The sequence below is a fragment of the Spea bombifrons genome, chromosome 1, assembly GCF_027358695.1.
Source record: "Spea bombifrons isolate aSpeBom1 chromosome 1, aSpeBom1.2.pri, whole genome shotgun sequence".
Classification (NCBI taxonomy): domain Eukaryota; kingdom Metazoa; phylum Chordata; class Amphibia; order Anura; family Pelobatidae; genus Spea; species Spea bombifrons.
The window spans coordinates 111,452,224-111,473,128 of record NC_071087.1 but is presented as its reverse complement, the minus strand read 5'-3'; the positions used below and the strand labels follow the sequence as shown (position 1 = coordinate 111,473,128).

The 20,905-nt window shown below is 38.8% G+C and overlaps 1 protein-coding gene across 1 annotated transcript; it reads right to left on the bottom strand.

The window, feature by feature from the left end:
* Positions 1-235: 235 nt before the first annotated feature.
* Positions 236-19,627, bottom strand: GAL3ST1 (galactose-3-O-sulfotransferase 1). Its single transcript, XM_053468564.1, has 3 exons — positions 19,464-19,627; positions 2,516-2,649; positions 236-1,563 (listed from the first exon to the last, which is right to left on the bottom strand). The coding sequence occupies exons 2-3, from the start codon at positions 2,647-2,649 to the stop codon at positions 411-413; spliced, it is 1,287 nt and encodes a 428-aa protein (XP_053324539.1). The 5' UTR covers positions 19,464-19,627; the 3' UTR covers positions 236-410.
* Positions 19,628-20,905: the final 1,278 nt, after the last annotated feature.

Sequence of the window (20,905 nt, the reverse complement as noted above, 5' to 3'; positions counted from 1 at the left end):
CAAGAACTAAATCAAAAAGATGGCATCTGAAATGATGCCAGTGGACAGCTTAAAAACCATAAGTAGTGGCAACAATTAGCTTTTTTTAGACAGATCTAGCAGGACCCTGGCAACAGAATTGGCTTTAACGATAGAGTCGTGTACCTCTTCCATGAAAACACTATAAGGCATTTTAATAAGGCAACCTATGTTTCACACTTTTTGCAACTTTTCCATCATTTTTCTTTTTCCTATATTTTGTTACCTCCATTAGTCCTTATCGAGCTTTGTCATACCAGCAATCAGACAGAAGCCAAGTTTTTATTGTCCAATGGGAATCACCCATTCAATCCACTTTGTACCGCAAAATTCTTCAGAAGTCCCATATTCTTTGTAAACTATGTCAGCCTCTCCCTTGGTCCGCTGCAGGGTCACCATTTAAGCACTGCCCTGATGTTTCCCCAAAGCTGTGTTAGCCATAGATCTGCCCCCAGCTTGCTCATGTACTGTATTTCAGGGGTTAGCATGTTCCTACAGAGCTGCCTGTGTTGTGGTGAGATGTCCTTCTGGAGGTTATAGCCAACAATGAAATGTTCCCCAAGTGGCTGCCATGGTTGCAGCCCAGACTCCTTAATCTTATTGGCATCTACTGGCCCCCCACCTGCGATGCACTCTTGTTTCAGTGCTTCATTTCTCCTCCTTAGTTCCATCACATCACGCTTCATCCTCTCTGTGCCATAATTTTCCACCCTCTTCCAAAAGGTATTGTTGAAATAGTGGTAAATGAGAGTATCCAATGCATTCCATTCCTGAGCCAGGCGGTACATGGTAGAGTTTAGCCTGGAGTTATTCGAGTCTTTGCGTGCATTCAGCTTAAAGTACAGTATGTCATCCATATCCCAGCACATTAGGTCACGCAAGAGCAGCAAAGACTCATCAAAGTACTCCAGCAACATTACCAAGTGGAAACGCCTATCTAACTCCTCCAGCACTTGTCCCACCATGGGATCTTTTGCATTTAAATCATTGTCATAGCCCAGGTCAAACATTAGCAGGTTGCGAAGGTAGTGGGCATTAAACCCACCAGGATCATAGTAGCTCAGTGGACTGCGCAGGAAGGTATTAATCTTTTGCTCATTTCCAGAGCCTGGCAGTGACCATGTTAGAGGGACTGCTCGGCCAAAGTACTGGAAAGAAGATTCAAAGAGCAATGCTGGATCACGGAGAACAGTAACATAGACAGCATCAGAAGGAAGGAGTGTGGTTACCTCTGAATGCTGGAAACGCATGTGGTTGCAAATCATATTGAAACAGACACCAGGACGATAGCCCTCTACTTGCCAACGCTGGAAGTATTCTGGGTACCCAAAATCATTGCGACCGCGTGGGAATGCAAATCGGAGGTGGTGTTTCTCGCCGTAGCGGAACAGTATGTTAAGAATTGTGCTGCTACCAGTCTTATGGGTTTTAAGGAACATAAGATTATGCCGAGGGGTACAGTTTTGTGTATTCTTGGAGGTGGAATTTGTTGTTGAACGTGAAGACTCATGAATAGCAGGTGAACAACTAAAGGCCACAGGGTTCCTAGGAAATGAAAACAGCAGAAAATATATCATTACATAGAAGAAGTTATATTACTATGTTGTATTAGGAGAGCTTCCTCACTAGAACTACTTGTGCCAAAGAGATCCTTGAAAAACATGCTCTTTCCAAAGGTTTCTATACATGATGTTACGGTTTATCTGTGTATCTTTGCACATTAACACAATGAGTTCCATGCATGTGAATAAACCTCTTATATTCCCATAGAGGGCTATGGTCACGGCTCACATTACAGTAACATGCAGGATTAGGTGCACTCTCCTGTGATATAACAACAATAAAAAAACACAGAATTGTGCATAATAACTCTCCAAGGCGACCTTCCATTATTACTGTCTCATCACTTCAAATGTTCGATACACACATGGGATGCATGTAATGTCATGTGTCTAGGAATATCATGCAAACAAATTAGATCAAATGTAAAATAGAATTGTGCATTGGTGTTAGGGAAAGTTCAAACAGACAAATGTATTAATTATTTGGCTGACATTCCAGCGCTACAGAATTTGATGGCGCTATATAAAACAATAAATAATAATAATAATAATAACATCATGGGGGTTGTTAATTGAAAGATTAGGGCTGCACTTTGGAGACAAAGATATCTTTTTGCATTTGGGGATAATTATTTGGCATTGCAGGAGTAAAGTGTGCAGGCATTTGTGTATTTTAAGTGGACACACATTGGGTGATTTCCAGGTTTTTTTTAAACACTACTATGTTTATGTAGGCCAAGGCTCAACTTTATCATATTTTAACAACCATGTGGTTTGGGGTTTTTTCTTAGATTTGGAATGGGATGGAAATAAAGGTAAATGTGTTCTCTTCATATCCGTTCTAATTGATGAGCACAATCTCAAAGCCAAAGTTAAAGAAAAGTAAGTTAGAACGTCAGACGCGATACTCAAGTAGAAGTCAATACAGGACTTACTCTGTGCTGCTAAGGCTCAAAGGAGGCATGGCGTAGGAATACAACAGGATTAAGAAACTGGTGAGAAGAGCCCCTAAGGCCAAACCTTTCCATATTGAGCGGCAAAGCTTCCCCTGGGGCAGAATGCACATCATCTGCAAGGGAAAAACACTCATTAGCTACTACAGCCACACGCAGTGCACACAACATTCTGTCCTGGGTTCTAGTTCAGTGAAATAAAAAAACCCAAAAAACACTATTGCATCCATTCTTCACTTTCCCATTTAATCACTTATTCACTTATTTAATCATTTAACCCGTCATATGCCTGCACAGGTACACCATAACAATTCCTCCCTATCCCACATTGCAAAAGATTGCGGGAGCTGAATGTAACACTTTCGCAGCTAAACACACTTAATTGTCATGTGACACAAAGAATGTACAGAGAGATTGTCCACAGAGAAGCTGAATAAAGGTCCTAGATTGTTTTTGTGCGATTAAACCTTTATAAGAAATAATACGATGACAGAGGTGCTAAAGCTTATTTGCCTAGTGCACTAGAGGGTGCAATTAATGTATTATCTAAGTGGAAATGTACCTTTAACACACCCATAGCTTTGTTTGTTAGCTATTAGGAACACGTTAAAATCATGTAAGCAGCTTCATTGATTTTCAGCAAACGTCCCTTCATCTGCTATAGCTGTAGATGCCAGTATTAAACTATATTTTCATTAAGGTTACCCTTCTTTATGATAGAGCAGTTCCTTGCAAGGACATGTTTTTAACATAATGGGAGAGCAGCCAGACCAAGTTTGACCATTTTAGAATGTTAGACTTTTCAACAAATTCTATTTGAAGATTTACATTAAAAAAATTCAAGAAAGAAAGATCAGATCAGATGAAAAGATATTTAATGAACGCAAAAAAAACCCACACTTGGCATATCCTCTTTATGTTTTGCAAAGTAATACCAACAACCATAGAGATAAAATTACAGAAGAACTCACAGAAATCAGGCAGCATAACATTTGTATAGTTTTACATACATGCAGCATCACAACAGTACCATACCGGCTCTAGAACTTCTGCCTAAGGCACAATTACAACATATAGTTTAAAGAAGGTAAAGGAAAGTAATTTAATATGCGCTCCTCCTTGGTGGGGCTGCTAGGGAAGTTCATCTATTCTTTGTCTTGCAATGAAATCACTACATTGTAAGCAGGTGGATACCAAATATGTTCAGGGTTACATAAGTTCTGACTTAGGAAAACCACAATGTCATCAAAGCACACAATAGTATGTCATGTTGAGCAGTTTACATTTATTCACAAAAAAAAAACAGGTGAAAGAGCCAGATTCCCTGGAAAAGAGACTTCTGATGTCTCAAAATTGTCACATCTTTTACTTTGTTGGTCCAATTCCATCTTCTCTTGGGCCAACGGGGCTATTTGCCTTATATTCACTTTATACACATGCCCACAATTTGCGAACCATGAAGAAACTCACAATTGATTATCTCGACCTTTTTTTAGTAAAGGAAATCTTCAATGATCAGTAATGATCGATCAGGAATTTTACTGCTTAGGAGCAGTATAAAGTATATAAAATGACTTAGAAATACATGCATGTATAAATTGGTTGCATTGGAGGATGTTTTCATTTAAATGACCAATTAGATGTTTCATGATGAAATGTAGCCTGTATTCTAATACAATATGCTACAAGCATTCCTGATTTCAGCAGAGGCAGTCAGGGGAGGCGTTAAGTGAAACAGAAGTCTCATTTTCTAACTAAAGTATGCATTCTTCAATTTGCCTGATTTAAAATTCTGTTTACGGGGAAAGAAATTTGGATTAGACTGTTTTTTTTTAAGTCGCCCCACACAAAAGGACTTGGAATTTCAAATAAGTACTGACCCACTTCTTGTAACATACTTTATAGTTTGAGGTCTGGCACAAAGGAGGCTAATACATTTTTTTAATACGCTACAAAAATATATATTGGATAAAAGGTCAGGGAATTGCCCATCTGGTATGCTCACACGAACCCTGCTTAGATGTGAGAACTTATCATGAACTATCAATGCCCCGGAGACGGCTCTGTAACACCTCCACAAAAAAAAACCCACTTCTTTTCTTGAATCTAAGAGATTCTTTTTGAATAAAGAAGTATGGTCACCTGCTTGCAGGAATCTCGCACAAGAATCACACAACTATGTATATATCCACAAGGTGTGCATGGGACCAGATCAGATGGAAGCCTTTTCTTCTCCCCAGCAGGTATGCCATTCATGCAACTCTCACTCTTTACTGAACCCCTTATTTTATACATTTACCCTCGGCTTAGACTTGCTTTGTCGCTCCTCCAAATATAATTATTAACCCTTTATTTCATGTTTATAGCCTCTTAGTATATCATTCTTGCTAATTGCATCTGCTTATGAGCCACAGATGTCTACATGTGACCTTGCCTACAACGAAATCAACCTCACCCAAGGAGTCACTCGCCTTCTGTCTGAAGCCGCTAAGGTCACAGGAGAATGGCACTCTTCTCTTTTTCTACCAGCATGTCTTGTAATGTTTTACGATAATTGTAACTTTGTTGTTAAACTTGTATTCTCCTTTCATTGTAATATAATTTATCTTGTACGTTTTGAAATGTAAAATTGTATGCTTCTGGATTGTTTCATATAATTTCAATGTGCTATACGATAATTTAAAAAGCCCCTTAAAATGGGATTTGCAAAAAGAGAAAGAAGATTTGGTTTTGCTGTAGCTGCTAGTCAAAACGGAATAATACTGAAAAGCATGGTTTATGAGCATCCCCATACATTGTTGCCATGAATGCTTTGTGTGTGCTTTGATAGAGTGACATAGATTTGTACAGGTCAGCTCCCCCAACACACACAGACACACCTTGACAATGTCTGCATAAAAACATACAACAGCGTACACACAAGAACTCTAATCATTAACATATGCATTGTGCCTAAAAATTAGCTTCTGTGGTAGCTCAGATTATTATTAATAATAATAATAATAATAATACCGTAATAAAGGGAATACTATATTTACACTGGAGACTATTATGAGCCAAACGCAAGATTACAACACAATACGATAGATAAAGAGGTAAATATCAGTGCATCAATCAATCTTTTAGCTATTAACCATGTACAATGACTGTACTAACAGAGCAGTTATGCCCAGCTAATTAAACTTTATTTGCTTGGCTGATCAAAGCCCAGTATGAAATGAAGAGAATTGCTACCAGAAACTAAACACATTATAGTAATTCCCTGTGGAAAGCTGCCTCTTGACATTGTGAGGTTGAAACGTTGTTCTTTGTCTCAATAAATCTGCCTGACGTTGGAACTCTTGAGTGCCTGGAGCCTTTATTTATCTCTTGACACTATGGGCGCAGTAGGGGTGCTGATTGTGGGTATATAAACATGCTCTCTCACGCTTTACACAGCGTGCGTCCATGCCTTTGACCTATAAGACTGTATAAAGAGGTTCGTACTGGGCTAGCTCTACCATGTGACACTCTATTGACTACTTAACCTTTATAATATTTTTTTTCCTATGCAATATATTATTGGATAATTTTTTAGTGCTATGAATACAAAAAAAACTATACCCTATGGAATTTCCCTTTGAGTCATTGAGAATGAAAGTTATTCCAGACTTAAAACGCACTTTAATGTACCGTATTTGCTCGATTATAAGACGAGGTTTTTTCCAGAGCAAATGCTCTGAAAAATACCCCTCGTCTTATAATCGGGGTCGTCTTCTAATCAGACCCCAAAAAAATGCTGGGGCCATGCTGCTTACCGGTCGCGAGCAGCGTCTCTTCTGTTAGAAGCAGGGCAGGAAGCTTGCAGCGTCCTCACAGAACTCTATCTCCCCCCTCCCTCCTCTGGGGGCGGGGCCAGAGAAGTTGCTACAGCCGGTCCCCTGCAGAAGTCTGCGAGTGGGAGATCTGCAGTTCAGGTGAGGGGGTGGGGGAGGGTTTTTGAGTATGTGTGAAGTGTGTGTGATTAAGGGAAATATTTAAATGTTTGTGAATGAGTGTGAGTGTGTGTGTGATAGCATGGATGTGTAAGGGGGGTGGGGGTTGTAGCATGGCATATGGAGGCTGTAATCCCACTGCTATCATCCCCAGGTTCCAGCATGTACTGGCTGCCTTGGCTTGATAGGAGTGTGATTGCTGTTAGCAGTTTGATATATATATATATATCAAACTGCTAACAGCAATCACACTCCTATCAAGCCAAGGCAGCCAGTACATGCTGGGTTAAAAGGCATATCATGGGGCTGAGTGGCATATAGGGGGTTAAAATGCATTTCTGGACCTCCAGAAATGCATTTTAACCCCCTATATGCCACTCAGCCCGATGATATGCCTATATACCTCCAGAAATGCTTTATACCCCCCTATATGCCACTCAGCCCCATGATATGCCTTTTAACCCCCTATATGCCAGAGTGGCATACAGGGGTATAAGGCATATCATGGGGCAGAGTGGCAAATAGGGGGGTATAAAGCATTTCTGGGGGCAGAGTGGCATAACTGGGGGGGGCAGGTTGGCAAATAAAAGGAAATTTAAAAAATATATTTTTCTCAATCATAGCTTTTATTAAACATGAAAATAATTTACATTAATTAATATTTACTGGTAAAACTTTTTCCCTATAGGGTAGTCTTATATTCAGGCTTTTTGTTTTTTTCCTAAATTAATATTTTGATTTTGGGGGGTCGTCTTATAATCGGGGTCGTCTTATAATCGAGCAAATACGGTATATGATAGCTTAGTGGTCCCTTTAAATTTCCATGTGGCCCCTGTTGCAAATAGTTGCATTTTATCAGATTTGTACCTATGCATGTGACCCTTTCCCCAGGCCATAGTTATTTGCTATGCGAGGGATGTGTTTGGCTGCGCTTATCTCCTGACATGTGATGTTCTTACCACCAGTGAGCTCCAGTGCTGGTTAGGTGCGCGTTCTCTGTGGGGTTAATGTGTGCATGGGCAGAAAGGAACGCCATTGATTTGAATTGATGCATTTTCCTGCTACTGATTGTCTGTTTCAAGCAAACCACAGAGGATGCATTACACTGCAGTTTTGGCGCTTCAGCTTCTCACATAATTAAGTGCTTCGTTAAGGAGCAAATAAGACGGACAGTTTAATGTCCCAGGCTGCCTGAGACATTAAACTGCCCCTTTTATTTGCTCCTTTGCAAACCGACAGGAGAAGCAAGCGCATTACATTGTGTTTGTAATACGAATGTTATACTATACTTTGTATAATATTACTCTGTTTTATGATAATAAAAGCATGGTCATATTATTCAATCTATAGTATTCATATACAAAGAGATGTTTAAGACACGAGACACAGCCATCTGCTGTATGCTATGCATTCTAAAAATAATTTCAATAAGCACTCTGAATATACAGCGTTTGCTCTGCTGACCTCTGACATCACTGACTATCACGGTATTCTTACCTATAGTTTTAATTTGTTTAACATTATTATAGATAATACAATTTCTTTTATCTGAAAATGGGGCTATTTGCTTATATCAGCGGATTAGTTTTACAGGCCCGCTTTCCATAGTTACTATAATAGCTTATTGTGATAAGACAAAAAATGTGATCAACGGTCAACATGTTATATAGTCAAACAAAATTCACCAGGTTAATGAATATAATGACTCAGTCTCCCTTCATATTATGGATCCATGGCGCCTGTGGGATGTAAGCTAACATGCATACACCTACACAGTTTCACAGATTAAGGAGTGTGGAAAATTACTATATTCCTAGGTAGTGGGACTAGTAAGGTTTAACAAAATATTTCTATTAATGAGTACTGCTTGGGATATGCATAAAGCTAGTCTGAAGAACAATTAATAAGTATTAAATATTCAATATGGGCAGATCAGGTGGTACGTTAGTTCCTTACGGGCAAATAAATTAGTGTGTGCCTTCACTGCTTGTGTTGAAGTGATGCACCTCCTTTAAACATATACATATATAATAAAAACACAAGAACACTGCGAAACTTAAAATATTACTACTAAGAAAACAAGATAAGTTTGCTCTTAAGCCCAATGACAATGATAGTCCTGTCAATAAGCCTAATTCCCTAACCCCATTCAAGTATTCCTGTCACTGTTACTGACCCAGGGTATCTATTTTGGATCTGATTCATTCTGGACTAATCTTAATAGCATCCACTCCAAGATCATTCTCGGGCTATGATATCAACACAGATGAGGTACGAGTTCCAGGATTTCCGCTGGGATTTGGCCAGGAGCATGGTAAATGAGATGGGGTTTCTGCCTAATGGAGGTATTTGCTGGTACAGCTGAACCAAGCCCAAGGTTTGTTCTTGTATTGGACCAAAAAAGAACAGCATCTCAAATTTACTCCTCATGGAAATGCAATTTTCCTTCAGAATACAGTGTGACCTTCGTCAGCAAAGTAAAAAACATCTGATACACTCACTGTATACTTTTATCACATCCTACTACACAATCTCAGTCTTTAATGACTGTGCTGTAACAAAAGATGTAGCATAGGAAGAAGCCAAAACATTTGGGTCCAAAGATGAACATTTATGACACTTTGTAGTCATTGCACTTTGTCTGCTTGGTTTGCCAAGAAAGGGACTAGACTTTAATCTGTCTTCAATAAACTTGCAAACTATTTTAAATTCATCTTCGGGGAATATAAATAAAATAAAAACACAAAATATAAAGTATTCCCCCCCACGGAGAACTTTTGTTATACAGTGTAGTTTACAATTAAAAGGGACAAAAATATTTTTACTGTCCTATTTAACGTATATCATAGCCCAATTGATTTTCACTTTGGTTTTATATCACTATATTCAGTCAATAAACAAAGAAGTTATTGCATGTTGTTTTCTTTACTTATTGCGGCTTTGGATACATCCAAGTTTTTGTTTGTTTATGAGCCAGAATGGAGTTCACAAAAATGAACATAAACTTAATAACAGTAATACATAGCATTAAAGGGTCTTGATTTTGCCAGGATAGTCACAAAACAAACAGGCCATGAATCTGGGTATGTTAGTGTCAGTATCTGCGTGCATGTGAGTTAATGTGTCTGTGCAAGGGGCAAACTGGGGCTGAGCATCCTTGATAAAATTCCCTAAATGGTTTTATATACTGCATGTCGTTTTATGGTAAGGTAACCATTTAATGGCTTAGAATAATAGGGCATAGACACTTGTGGTGTTATATAAGATCTTCATACATTAAGAAAAAATCCTGAATAGCAAAATGTACAGCACTTTTGAAAATGTTCTACTGATTTATTTCAATGTGGTGGCAACATTTGATATTTGGTAATTTTTTTTTTGAAGTTTTGAAACATTACAACCAATAGAAACTATCACGGATTGTGTTATATTAAGAAAATGATGGTGTCCTCCAGTGGTCCGTTTTGAAATGAAGTTGTGATATGTTTTGATAAATCATGTTTGCGCCAATCCCTGGTACACAGTTTGAATTGTGCAATTTATATCTGCTAGTGAGATGCTCCATGATGTCATGCATCACGTGGCGCAGCAATGTTCTGGTATGGGATATTAAAAATGTTGGCAAATATGTAAATATATAAGCCCACTAACACACAGAAAGTCTGATGGAGAGGTAAATAGGTCTGCGAGAGAGGTCACTCCTTTAAACAACATAACCCCATCTGTGGTGCTCTCCTTCCAAATGCATGCTGGATACTGCAGAATTTTCCATGCCAAACACATCTCCTCGCATTTAATATATTTACTGTCAGACAATCAACTAAGCAATAAAACAGATAATGGAGAAGGGAAGCCTCCCTATGCAAGGTCTTCTATTTCACAGCTTTGTTTTTAATGAAACCACGTTATCTAATCTTTATTTCGTGCAATGTGTGCACTTCAGTTTCAGTTTGCAAGCAGGCCAACCAGGTGCAGCGTATTCTTCTATAAAGATATATCTTCTGACTTTTACATTTGTATACCTGACGTTTTAATCATGACCCACAAAAACAGATGAGTGGCGGTGTTTAACTAATCTTCCTGCCCCTTCAAATCATTCTAAAATTGCAATAATTTTCTAAATGCTCCAAATTTCTTCATCTATAAGCCTAAATTATATAAGAAAAATAATATAAAAAGACAGTGCAGCTTTGCCTTTATGGGAAAATCTCTGATGCTAAATGATCTTGTGTTCAGCGGGAGAAATCCGAGGAGAGAATTAATATTAATTCATGTCAGTGAACTTAGAATAGTTAAAGTGAATTTGAATGAAACATGAGTTCCAAGAGTACACAACACACCATGACTTCCCATGAATTAAATGAAAAGAATACTGTCGTATAGACCTAGATTTAATTACCTGAAGGGTGTAGTGTTCAAGGACATTTCTCTGTCACTGTAGCTAATTCTCACCATGGCCAGTAAACTGACCCAATCACTGTCAAACTTCTCGTTTCATTTTAACCCCTTAAGGACAATGGGCGGTCCCTAAACCCATTGAAAACAATGCATTTTGAGCCCGTCCATGTACGGGCTTTGTCATTAAGGGGTTAAAAGAAATAAACTAAAAAGATACAAACTATTTTCGACTGTTAGGGGCATTATTTTGTGGTGGGTTCAACAGATATATATATATATATATATATATATATATATATATATATATATATCATATACTGAAATGCATATATTATATGGTGGAATTTTGCATATATCATATTGGAGACTGTGTTTAGCACAGGGTGGTGTGTGGGGGCAGTGGGACAGTCAATTTCTGGAATGCTGATCGTTCCCAGGCTATAACACAGACTGGGGCTAATAGCCAGACGCCCGATATGGTGGAGTTGTAACTCCTACAGAAAAAGAAAAGGAAGGTGAGTGGTTGTCAGATTTTGCAATGAGGGAGGTTCATGTATGTTATGAGGGGGCATTGGCCAAGACTGAAGGTAAATGTTGACATGTTGAATTTAGGATTCCCTCGCAGAAGATTTATGAGCATAGAGAATTACTGATTAAATACAGGACTGCTGGGAAGAAAACTCTTTTGGCAATCGTTGCTTTGAACATTTTTTGTATGTAGGACAATGCTAATAGGATGGATATTTTGCATAAGGTTGTCATTGGCCATAGCGGGAATCAGGTCACCGCATCACTTCATTCAAAGAACCTGGCTCTTTTAGAATTATTTCCCTTTGTGGTTTGGGTGATTATTTGTTTATTGCAGCACTTGGCCATTCCCGTGCCAGGGGTGCAAAATCAGATCTCAGGTGCTTTGTCCAGACAGTTTTGCTTCCTGGCCTCATAGACCAACCTTGAAGGGAGAAAGGTTCCCGAGTGCATTTGGAGCGGGGATACTGGTGGGTCCTGGGGCAGATTTTGTGTTCAGTAAGTAGGAAGACACTGGTGGCATACGAAAAGTTGTGGAGGGATTGGGAATCCCTTCAGGATAACGTAGGGTATCCAGTCTTACCAGATGATCAATTAGCATTCATTTTGTGGGAGTTAGGTATGAACAATGAAAAAGAGAGATCGGTCATCTACATTGAAAAGCGTTAGGCAGTGTTGGCTTTAGGTCGAATGGAGGGTATGATTTAATCAAAGTTGTTTTGGTAGCTCAAGCATTAAAGGGTTACAAAATAGGGCACACGTGAGTTGATTTGAGACACCATGTTTTTTACTGTTGGAAAAAACATTTAACTGTGTTTTTCACGTTACGATGAGTTGTTGTTTCGATTAGCATTTGTTTTAGCCTTGTTCGGGGCATTTAGGATTAGTGAGTTAGTAAGTAGTAGTGTTCATTCAAATAATGATTTGCAGTTTAAGGATATTGTTTGTTTTTTTTTATCACTTGAAATTTTTATGGTTTTTGTAACAATAAATGCATGGACAAAAACAAGAGAGGATGATGGTACATCAGCAGTCGGTTAAACTGTTAGTGAGAAATGCCAAGTAAATTAAACTTTTTGCTATGGACAACACCCTGTTATGCCTGCTTGAATTCATGAGGGAGTACCTGCCTTGCAGGTGTCACTTGCAGAGTCCATCATTTGATTAAGAGTGAGTGACAATCTCTCTGAATCTGGGACTCATTCTTTCAATCAGGCAGCCAGGTGGAGTTCACGGGAGGACATCGTTCAAAGGCTTGGTAGATGGGAGTCAGAGTGTTTAAAGGTTATGTCAGAACACATCTTATATTATCAGATGAGCGTGCAGGTGATTAAGCAAAATTATAATCTTCTTTTATATTTGATTTTACGGGATTTCTGGTTTGTATCCTTAGGCATTCCTATGCCTTCTGGGCTGCAAGAAGAGCAGGTATTCGACCAAAGGGACATTTGTTGAGTTTGAATGTGTCTCAAGTTAGATGGGTAGGAATTCTGGGTCTTCGTTGGGAAGGTGTTTATTTTGAAGCATGCAAACAGCTGCCTTGGCATGGGGCACCTCAATTTTTTTTATACATGCAGGGGTCAATGAACTTTGACTGTCAAAAAAAAAAATATGTATTTTTTAGGTTGCCGTCATTAATTCCAGGGGTGGTCTTAATTTTGTCTGATATCACACCTTGTCTCTTCTGGTTGGGCACCCTGTCTTAGCCAGACTAATGGTCAATAGGACAGTATCAAGTAGTTAAGCATGCAAAAATTGAAAATGACCCGTCTGGTTTATTCAGCCGGGACAGGGATAGCAAGTCTTTGGCTGTCCTCTTACATTCTGATTCCTTCCATTTTTAGATAAATATATACCGTAAATGAAAATGAGGTACAAATTAAGAAAAACAATTGTCTGATATATGCTTTCTTGGTATGGTCTTTAGAATGTTACCACTCTTCATGAAATGCCCTGGGTTAATATACCACATTGCCCATTGGATAAAGGGATTTTAGACAAGTAGGAATTGTAGGCTCTTCCACCTGTTGATTTTTTTTGAGAAAGGCAAAATTGAATATATACACACCCTATCTTCCAGCACTAATTCAACCCCCACTCAAATCTCTATAGGTCTCTTGCTCCTGAATACTAAAATATGTCACTTGTCCTAATATTGACATTGCATTAAGTAATAGATTACCAATTAGCAGCGTTCATTCTCCTACAGCTACACAGACACAGTATGAGGGCTGGCAGTTTAACTGGCTGCTTGCAAAGAAAAATGAGAAATCAGAGTACTGCTTACGTACATAGTGTGAGCATTACAAGATATTACACAGTGTCATAACATAGCAAAGTTCACAATGCATACTCAATATCAATGCACAAAGGAGCATGTTGTATATGAGGTTATACTCTGTCACTATAAAATGAAACTAATTGCAGGCTGCATAGGAACATATTCAGTGATCTGCAGCAGGTATAGGCAAGTGTGTACTGTATAGAACTACACCTTAAGCATAACCCACATTTGCTCTGCGTCATATCAAAGTGGATAATGTGACACATATGCATGCTTTATGCAATATATCCTTATTAATATTTTTAGAGTAACTGGGACTGGTTTTTTTTTTGAATCAGGCTTGATTTGCTGTTTCTGAAGCATTTATACAGGATGTTATGGGAAAATGGCAGTTCACATGCTATGTGATATTGTATGTAATACAATGACCCATTTTAACAAACACCTAACCGTTGTATAACATCTCTTCTCTACCCTATGTTTTTTAGGGAAGGTAAATACATGTTCTGTTTTATTTTTGATTTCTTGTCTTTTTGTATTCTTTAACCCCTTCGCGACCTTTGCCGGTTCAGGACCGTCATGACAAGAAGGTCACTAAATGACCTTTGACGGTCCTGAACCGTCAAAAAGTTAAATAAGCTTAGAAAGTGATCAAGGATCACTTTCTTCGCTTAAACGGCCTTGCTGCAATGCCTCGATGTCGAGGCATTCAGCAAGGCCGAGATCGGCATCGGGGGCCATGTCTGGCCCCTCCCCGGGGCGTCAACAGCCGCCATACATTGTATGGCGGCGGACGCCCGTTTTAAAAGCGTTTAGGAGGCGATCAACGATCGCCTCCTAAACTTAAATGGTGTCGCTGGAATGCCTCGATCAGGAGGCATCCAGCGACACCAAACACTTACCTTTAGGTGGGCTGTGACCGCTCCGGAGAGCGGTCACAGCCGCAGCTGCCGGTGATCTTCGCCATCAAGTAAGATGGCCGCCGCTCTGAAAAAAAAGTAAACAAGAAAAAGTTTGCTAGATGGTCTCCAGACCCTCTAGAGAACTGGCTCCACTTGCTGGTTGAATACAGGTACTGCATTCAACCATGCAAGTCAATGGAGCCCAGCTTTCTAATCACTATGTGATTAGTAAAATATTCAAAAAAAAATGGAAAAAAAAAAAAAAATGTGCTAACATTTAAAAATAATTATGCAGTGATGTCACTAGATGAACCATCCAGTACCAGCAAAATGTGTAAAAAAAAGTATTAAAAAAATAAAAAAAATAAAAAATAAAGTTTATTATTTTGAGCAAGTGCTAAAATTTCTCAAAAATCTCAAAGAGTTAAAATAAAAGCACTTCAAATACCCAAGGGGTGTCTAATATATAAAAAAAATGGCTGATGGGGTAAATTGGAGTGGCCTAGCTCACAGATAGGGCATAGGTACAGACTGACCAAAATGGAGAAAAAAAGCGCACTTCCCAAATGTGGCATTTAAAATCTGAAACAACCCGACAAACCCATGCATGTCGGGTATCACTGCACTCAGGAGATGTTCCTGAACACATATTGGGGGGTTGTTTGACAGTGACATATACCAGAACCTGTATATCTATAACTAAAGTACAATTTGTGTGAAATAAATTACTATTACAAAGTTTGACAAAGTGAAGTTCTATAATTGGTGCATGGAAAGGGTTAAAATAACAGCATTCGGAATACCCTGGGGTGTCTAGTTTTCCAAAATATATGGTTTGAATGGGTTAAATTGAGTTAACCGGCTTCAAAGATATTCCAAAGAGGAGATGGAGGCAGAATGACCAAATGACCACCTGAATTACGCATGCCCCAAAAGTAGCCTTTTACCAGCCAAACAATCTGACAAACCCATGCATGTGGGGTATCGCTGTACTCAGGAGATGTTCCTGAACACACATTGGGGTGTTGTTTGATAGTGACATATACCAGAACCTGTATATCTATAACTAAAGTACAATTTGTGTGGAAAAAAAAATAAAAAAAATTACTATTACAAAGTTTGACAAAGTGTAGTTGTGTAATTGGTGCATGGAAAGGGTTAAAATAACAGCATTCGGAATACCCTGGGGTGTCTAGTTTTCAAAAATATATGGTTTGAATGGGTTAAATTGAGTTAACCGGCTTCAAAGATGTTCCAAAGAGGAGTTGTAGGCAGACTGACCAGATTTGTTAAAAAAGATTTGGAAATCATAAAACGCTGCTTGTACTTATTGCCCTATAACGTACAAAAAACAGCAAAAAAACATAAAAACATTGGGTATCTCTAAACTCAGGACAAGTAGTAGAATCTATTTAGCTAGTTTTTTTACTTGCTTTTTTAGGTGAGTAAAAGATTTTTCAAATAAAAGTCATAAAATGTCTTTTTTTTCAATTTTTCACCATGTTTTTTTTATTTTTTTTATAGTAAATAAGATGATACGATCAAAATAATGGTATCTTAAGAAAGCCCATCTTGTCCTGAAAAAAACAATATATAACTTATGTGGGTACACTAAATGGGTGAGGAGAAAATTACACCTGAACACAAGCACCACAAAAGTGTCAAAACAGCCTCGGTCCCACAGGGTAGAAAACGAAAAATGAGCCCGGTCCTTAAGGGGTTAACTATGTGATACAATCATCCTTGCAACAAATGGAATGTTGATTGGTCTACTTTAGCCACTTGGAACCAAAACTGTCTTCTATAAATAACACCATCACGCAACTGCATTATTAGGAGGGCACACAGTTGTGCTTATTCATGAAGCCAGAATTCTTGAAACTACAGGTAGCATCCCAACAATGGTCGAGAGACACAAAACACTAGGTTGCTATCACTTCTGGCATCATTGGCGTGAGGTCTTTGCCTCCATATGGAGGTGGACGCAGTAAGGAGCATGATATCTCTTGTGGCCACAAATTGACCAGTTGCGTTTACTTTGAACTAGCCTTATAAATTTTCAATGTCACAGGCATGAATGGAAATATTTGTCTTATTGGAATGGAGTCCCCAAAGGCAAATATGTAACTGATTATTTAAATATCAGTGTCAAGTAAACTCCATTAGAAGTTAAGAAAAAAATAAGCTTAATAAAGCTTAATAAAGCTGCTTTGTTGAATATAAATGTGGTTGAATATAAATGTACGTTTGCACACAACTATGCACAGCCACAACTGGGAACCCTTCACCTCAGTCCAGGGTAACATTAAAGGCTGACTAACACAACCAGAGGCAAATGGCAAGTTGCCCCTTTGACTATCATTCGTTTTACAAATAGACTGTAAGCTGGCAAGAGCAGGGCCCTCTGTACTAGGGTGTCTTAATGTGTGCTAATGTTAGGATCAGTTTTGTTATTGATGGTTTTAGTGTCTTATTGTTATTGTTAATTTTGACTCCCCCACTATTGTGATAGCACTATGGAATCTGCTTTCACTCTATATATACATGTACTTTACTTATTATCATTATTATTATTATTATTACTACAATATCGTCTTAAGCTGTTTGCATTGCTAGCCATGCCACTCCCCTATAAGCACACAAATAGTGTATTTATAAAAGGTCATTAGATGTGATATTATCCTATGTGGACATGGGAAAATGTCTGAAGAACACTGCATTAAAGGTGAGTTGAAACATTTCATCTTACCAACCTAATAATACATTTTGAAGGGACTAACCAAGAGAGGTTCTCCTGCACAACAGATTGAGATGGTTCTGCTCACTGTATAGTAAAACAACTCATCTCACAGATTAGTGAACACAATATACCAGACCGACATTGTAACATGTAGCAGGTAGCACATGAGATTGGTAGAACATTTCATGCAGTTAGTCAGGGAATATGAACTGTTTCTCTGTTTGAATGAAGCAGTCCCTCTTCAAAGCCTAAATTCATTTGTCCTTTATTTGTAGGAGATCACAATTGGTTGAGAGTATTGGTGTCGCGATTTTACATGTCACAAATAATATATGTATTTTTGACAGAAATTTAAAAACATTCAGCTAAGGAAGGGTTTAGTACTTTTTAGTAAAGAGAAATATGAAATATTTGACTTGGCAGTTTGATGTGTGTATTAAGTTATTCTTCATGCCAGTTGTTTATGTTTGCATATGTTGTAACAGCAGTTGCAATAGCTAAGAGGATTAGCCGGAGTGATCTATGACTCCAGTGTGTACCAAAAAGTGTCTTTGTACTAAGAATAAGACTTCCTTTTTATGGAAAAAAACAGCAAGATCCATGTGTAAATAGGGTTATTATTGGCCATACACAATGTTAATTTTTTACCAGCCACCCAGTAAACTACCAGCTAATAACCACTTTAGTTTTCATGTATGGTTAAAAAAAAAAGCACTGCCATTTAAAGGCAGAGGACTACAAACTTTTTTGATAAACTTAACACTTGCCATCAGAAATGTGTGCTTTTGTTCTGCTATAGCGCACCAATCACTGTCTTTATATGCACAGCAAAACTACAAAATACATTTTAACTGTACAAAAGTTTTTTTACTATTGAAATTACCTGTGAAGTCATTTTTTTTTATCACTGTGTTTTTACTAGCCAGTAATTATTGTGTGATGGAACCCAGCAATAAAATAATGAGGTTTCATTTTATACGTATATATATATATATGAGATTCCTTGTCATAAGTAAGGACATATAAGGACCATTTATTGCTAGTAAAAAGGTTAAGAACTGGTTGCTGAATGTTGATGCTCCTTTTTACACCCAGTGTGTAGACATTCATATTATACACACTTCAAAGACCATTCAGGTAAATACACGTACTACATATATCCTTACAATACGCATACTTATTACACATTGCCACAGAGTGCCAAAATTGGAGCATTCAGAATGAACATTCTATTTGTTACTACGGCGACGGCACCATTTTATGCTGGAACTGCTCTTTATACATAACTCATGCTATATGTGAATAAAAAGGTGGACACACAATTGTACTGTTGGGGAGCTTTATTGAGTTTTCTTCACTACACCGCAAAAGTACATGAGTACTATGCCTGTGTGGAATGATGCATAAAATTGATCTTTGGGTGTACTACCTCTGCATAAATCATTACTATAACAGAACCTATTTTTGTGCCCCTGGAACTCTTAAATGTTTTTTTTTTATTGTATGATGTGATTACTGTGGCTTTTCTGTATTGTAAATATGGCTGTATGTTTTAGGTGTACTGTTGTGTTATTGGGAGTATATAGATGCTATTGCTCTTTGTCTGTGTTCTTCACTATGTCTCAGTATACCTGGTAATGTAATGTGCGCTCGCTTATTGATTTAAGTAAATCAAGTAAGTAGGTGAGGCGGGTTCTGCTATTAATAATGCTCTACAACTCTTTCCTCAACTTCTCAGATACAAAAACTGCAATGAAGTAATATTAAAAAATGGGGGGATGAGGGGGCTGCGTGTGGGCTAAGGTTATTTAGCCTGCATGGCTGGGAAGAAGCCGTTCTGAATAACGTATACATTAATATACATATTTCCGAGCTAGTAACACCTAGTTACCTAGTTCATTTCTCATAGTAGAATATATCTGTATTTCTGCCCCCCGTTCTTATTTTATACCGTCCAGGGGCACGCTACAGGTTGTGTGCTTGAAGTCGTATGATGTCCGCTAGCGTTAGGCTCTTTTCCCTCTCAGGAGTTGGAGTTTCACAGCAGGTGACGGGCTGCGGCTTGTCTCACACACACGCTCCGCTCGTACTCCGTGTCACTTACCTCTCCCACTGCGGCTCTCTGTCACGGGTGTTTGCCTTTGTGCGCGCGTAAGGTCCCACGGTCATTCCTCAGACTGCCCCATAGAACCGCGTGTCGCTGCTGGGTATGACAGGCAGCGCCCTTGTGCAGCTCCGCTCATCTCAAGCTCTCCATACAGTGTCCCAGCTCTGCCCGCCGTGGCCCCGCCTGCATCGGTTTCACTCTCCTTGTAATTTGCGGGATCAGCTACTCTACTTTGCTCCAAGTCTCTTCTGCACTCCTTTTTATCACTTAGCATTTGAAATAGTTTGTTCCTATCTCACTCTTGTTTGCTGGTAACCTGAATCTATGTTTTATTTTTGTTTAAAAGGTTTTCCTTCCACATTATCCCCCTCCACACACACAGACTCCCTCTCTCCCCTCCTGTCCCCTATCTCTGCCTTATCTTTCCCTCCCCCATCTTTCTGCACTGAGAGCTCATTCAGCTGACCAGGGGAGAACAAAGCTCCTCTTCTTTGGGGACAGAACAAATGACATTCTCACTGGCTGCTTTCTTGGGGTCTCAGTGTCACAGCGAAGGGCTGTCGCCTGAGGGTGGGTGTCCCCCTGCTGTGGGGTATTTTAATAAAAAATCCTTGTACCAAAAGAGACTAAACAAATGCGCCAGTTATAAAGTGGGGGCATTGGGGAGCGCAAATCATGTACATCAATACTGCGTGTGACTATTAATCGATGTGAGCATGTAAAACAGAAAAAAAGAATAATTTATGCTTCTCAAACAGTTCTCTGAAATCTGATCCCAATCCCAGTAGACATGACGCAAAATGTTTCAATGAAAATGGGATCTTTGGGGTCTATTCACTAAAAGGAGCGTTAAGAGTTGTGTTTCAGCTCCTTGGCTTCACTATACATTCTGCAGGTCCTGTTGTAAGAGGAACTCGGCTGGCCCTCTATAATGCATAGTTAAAATAGTGAGATTTTACTAAAGTCTCTACAAACATTTAATTATGTGTTTTATATACATATATGGGGATAGCTCGGTACTTGCTGGAGAAACATGCCAGTGATGCCCTTTCTTAGTAGGTTTATCTTATTATGGTGATAAACCCCAAATTTTAGGCTATGTGGCAGTTGCATTCTTAATGCAAAAACAGAATAAACAATTCTATGTGGTGAAGCCAGGGCCGCCATCAGAGATCTTGTTTAACGCCAAGGCCCCCCATACCGCTCCGATCAGCCTGCCCAATGTCCATCCAACTGTCCTACCCATTGCTCCAACTTAAGATCCTCCCATAAGCTCACCTTATGAGAAAATGAGCAAGCGTAGGGTTAGTGGCGTCTGGGTGCGGTATTTCGCTAAGACCCCCCCATAATTGACACACGTACATAATAATACGCAAATTTGCTTTAGCATCCACTCACTCTACCACTGTATACTTACTTACACTTACACTTAACATTAC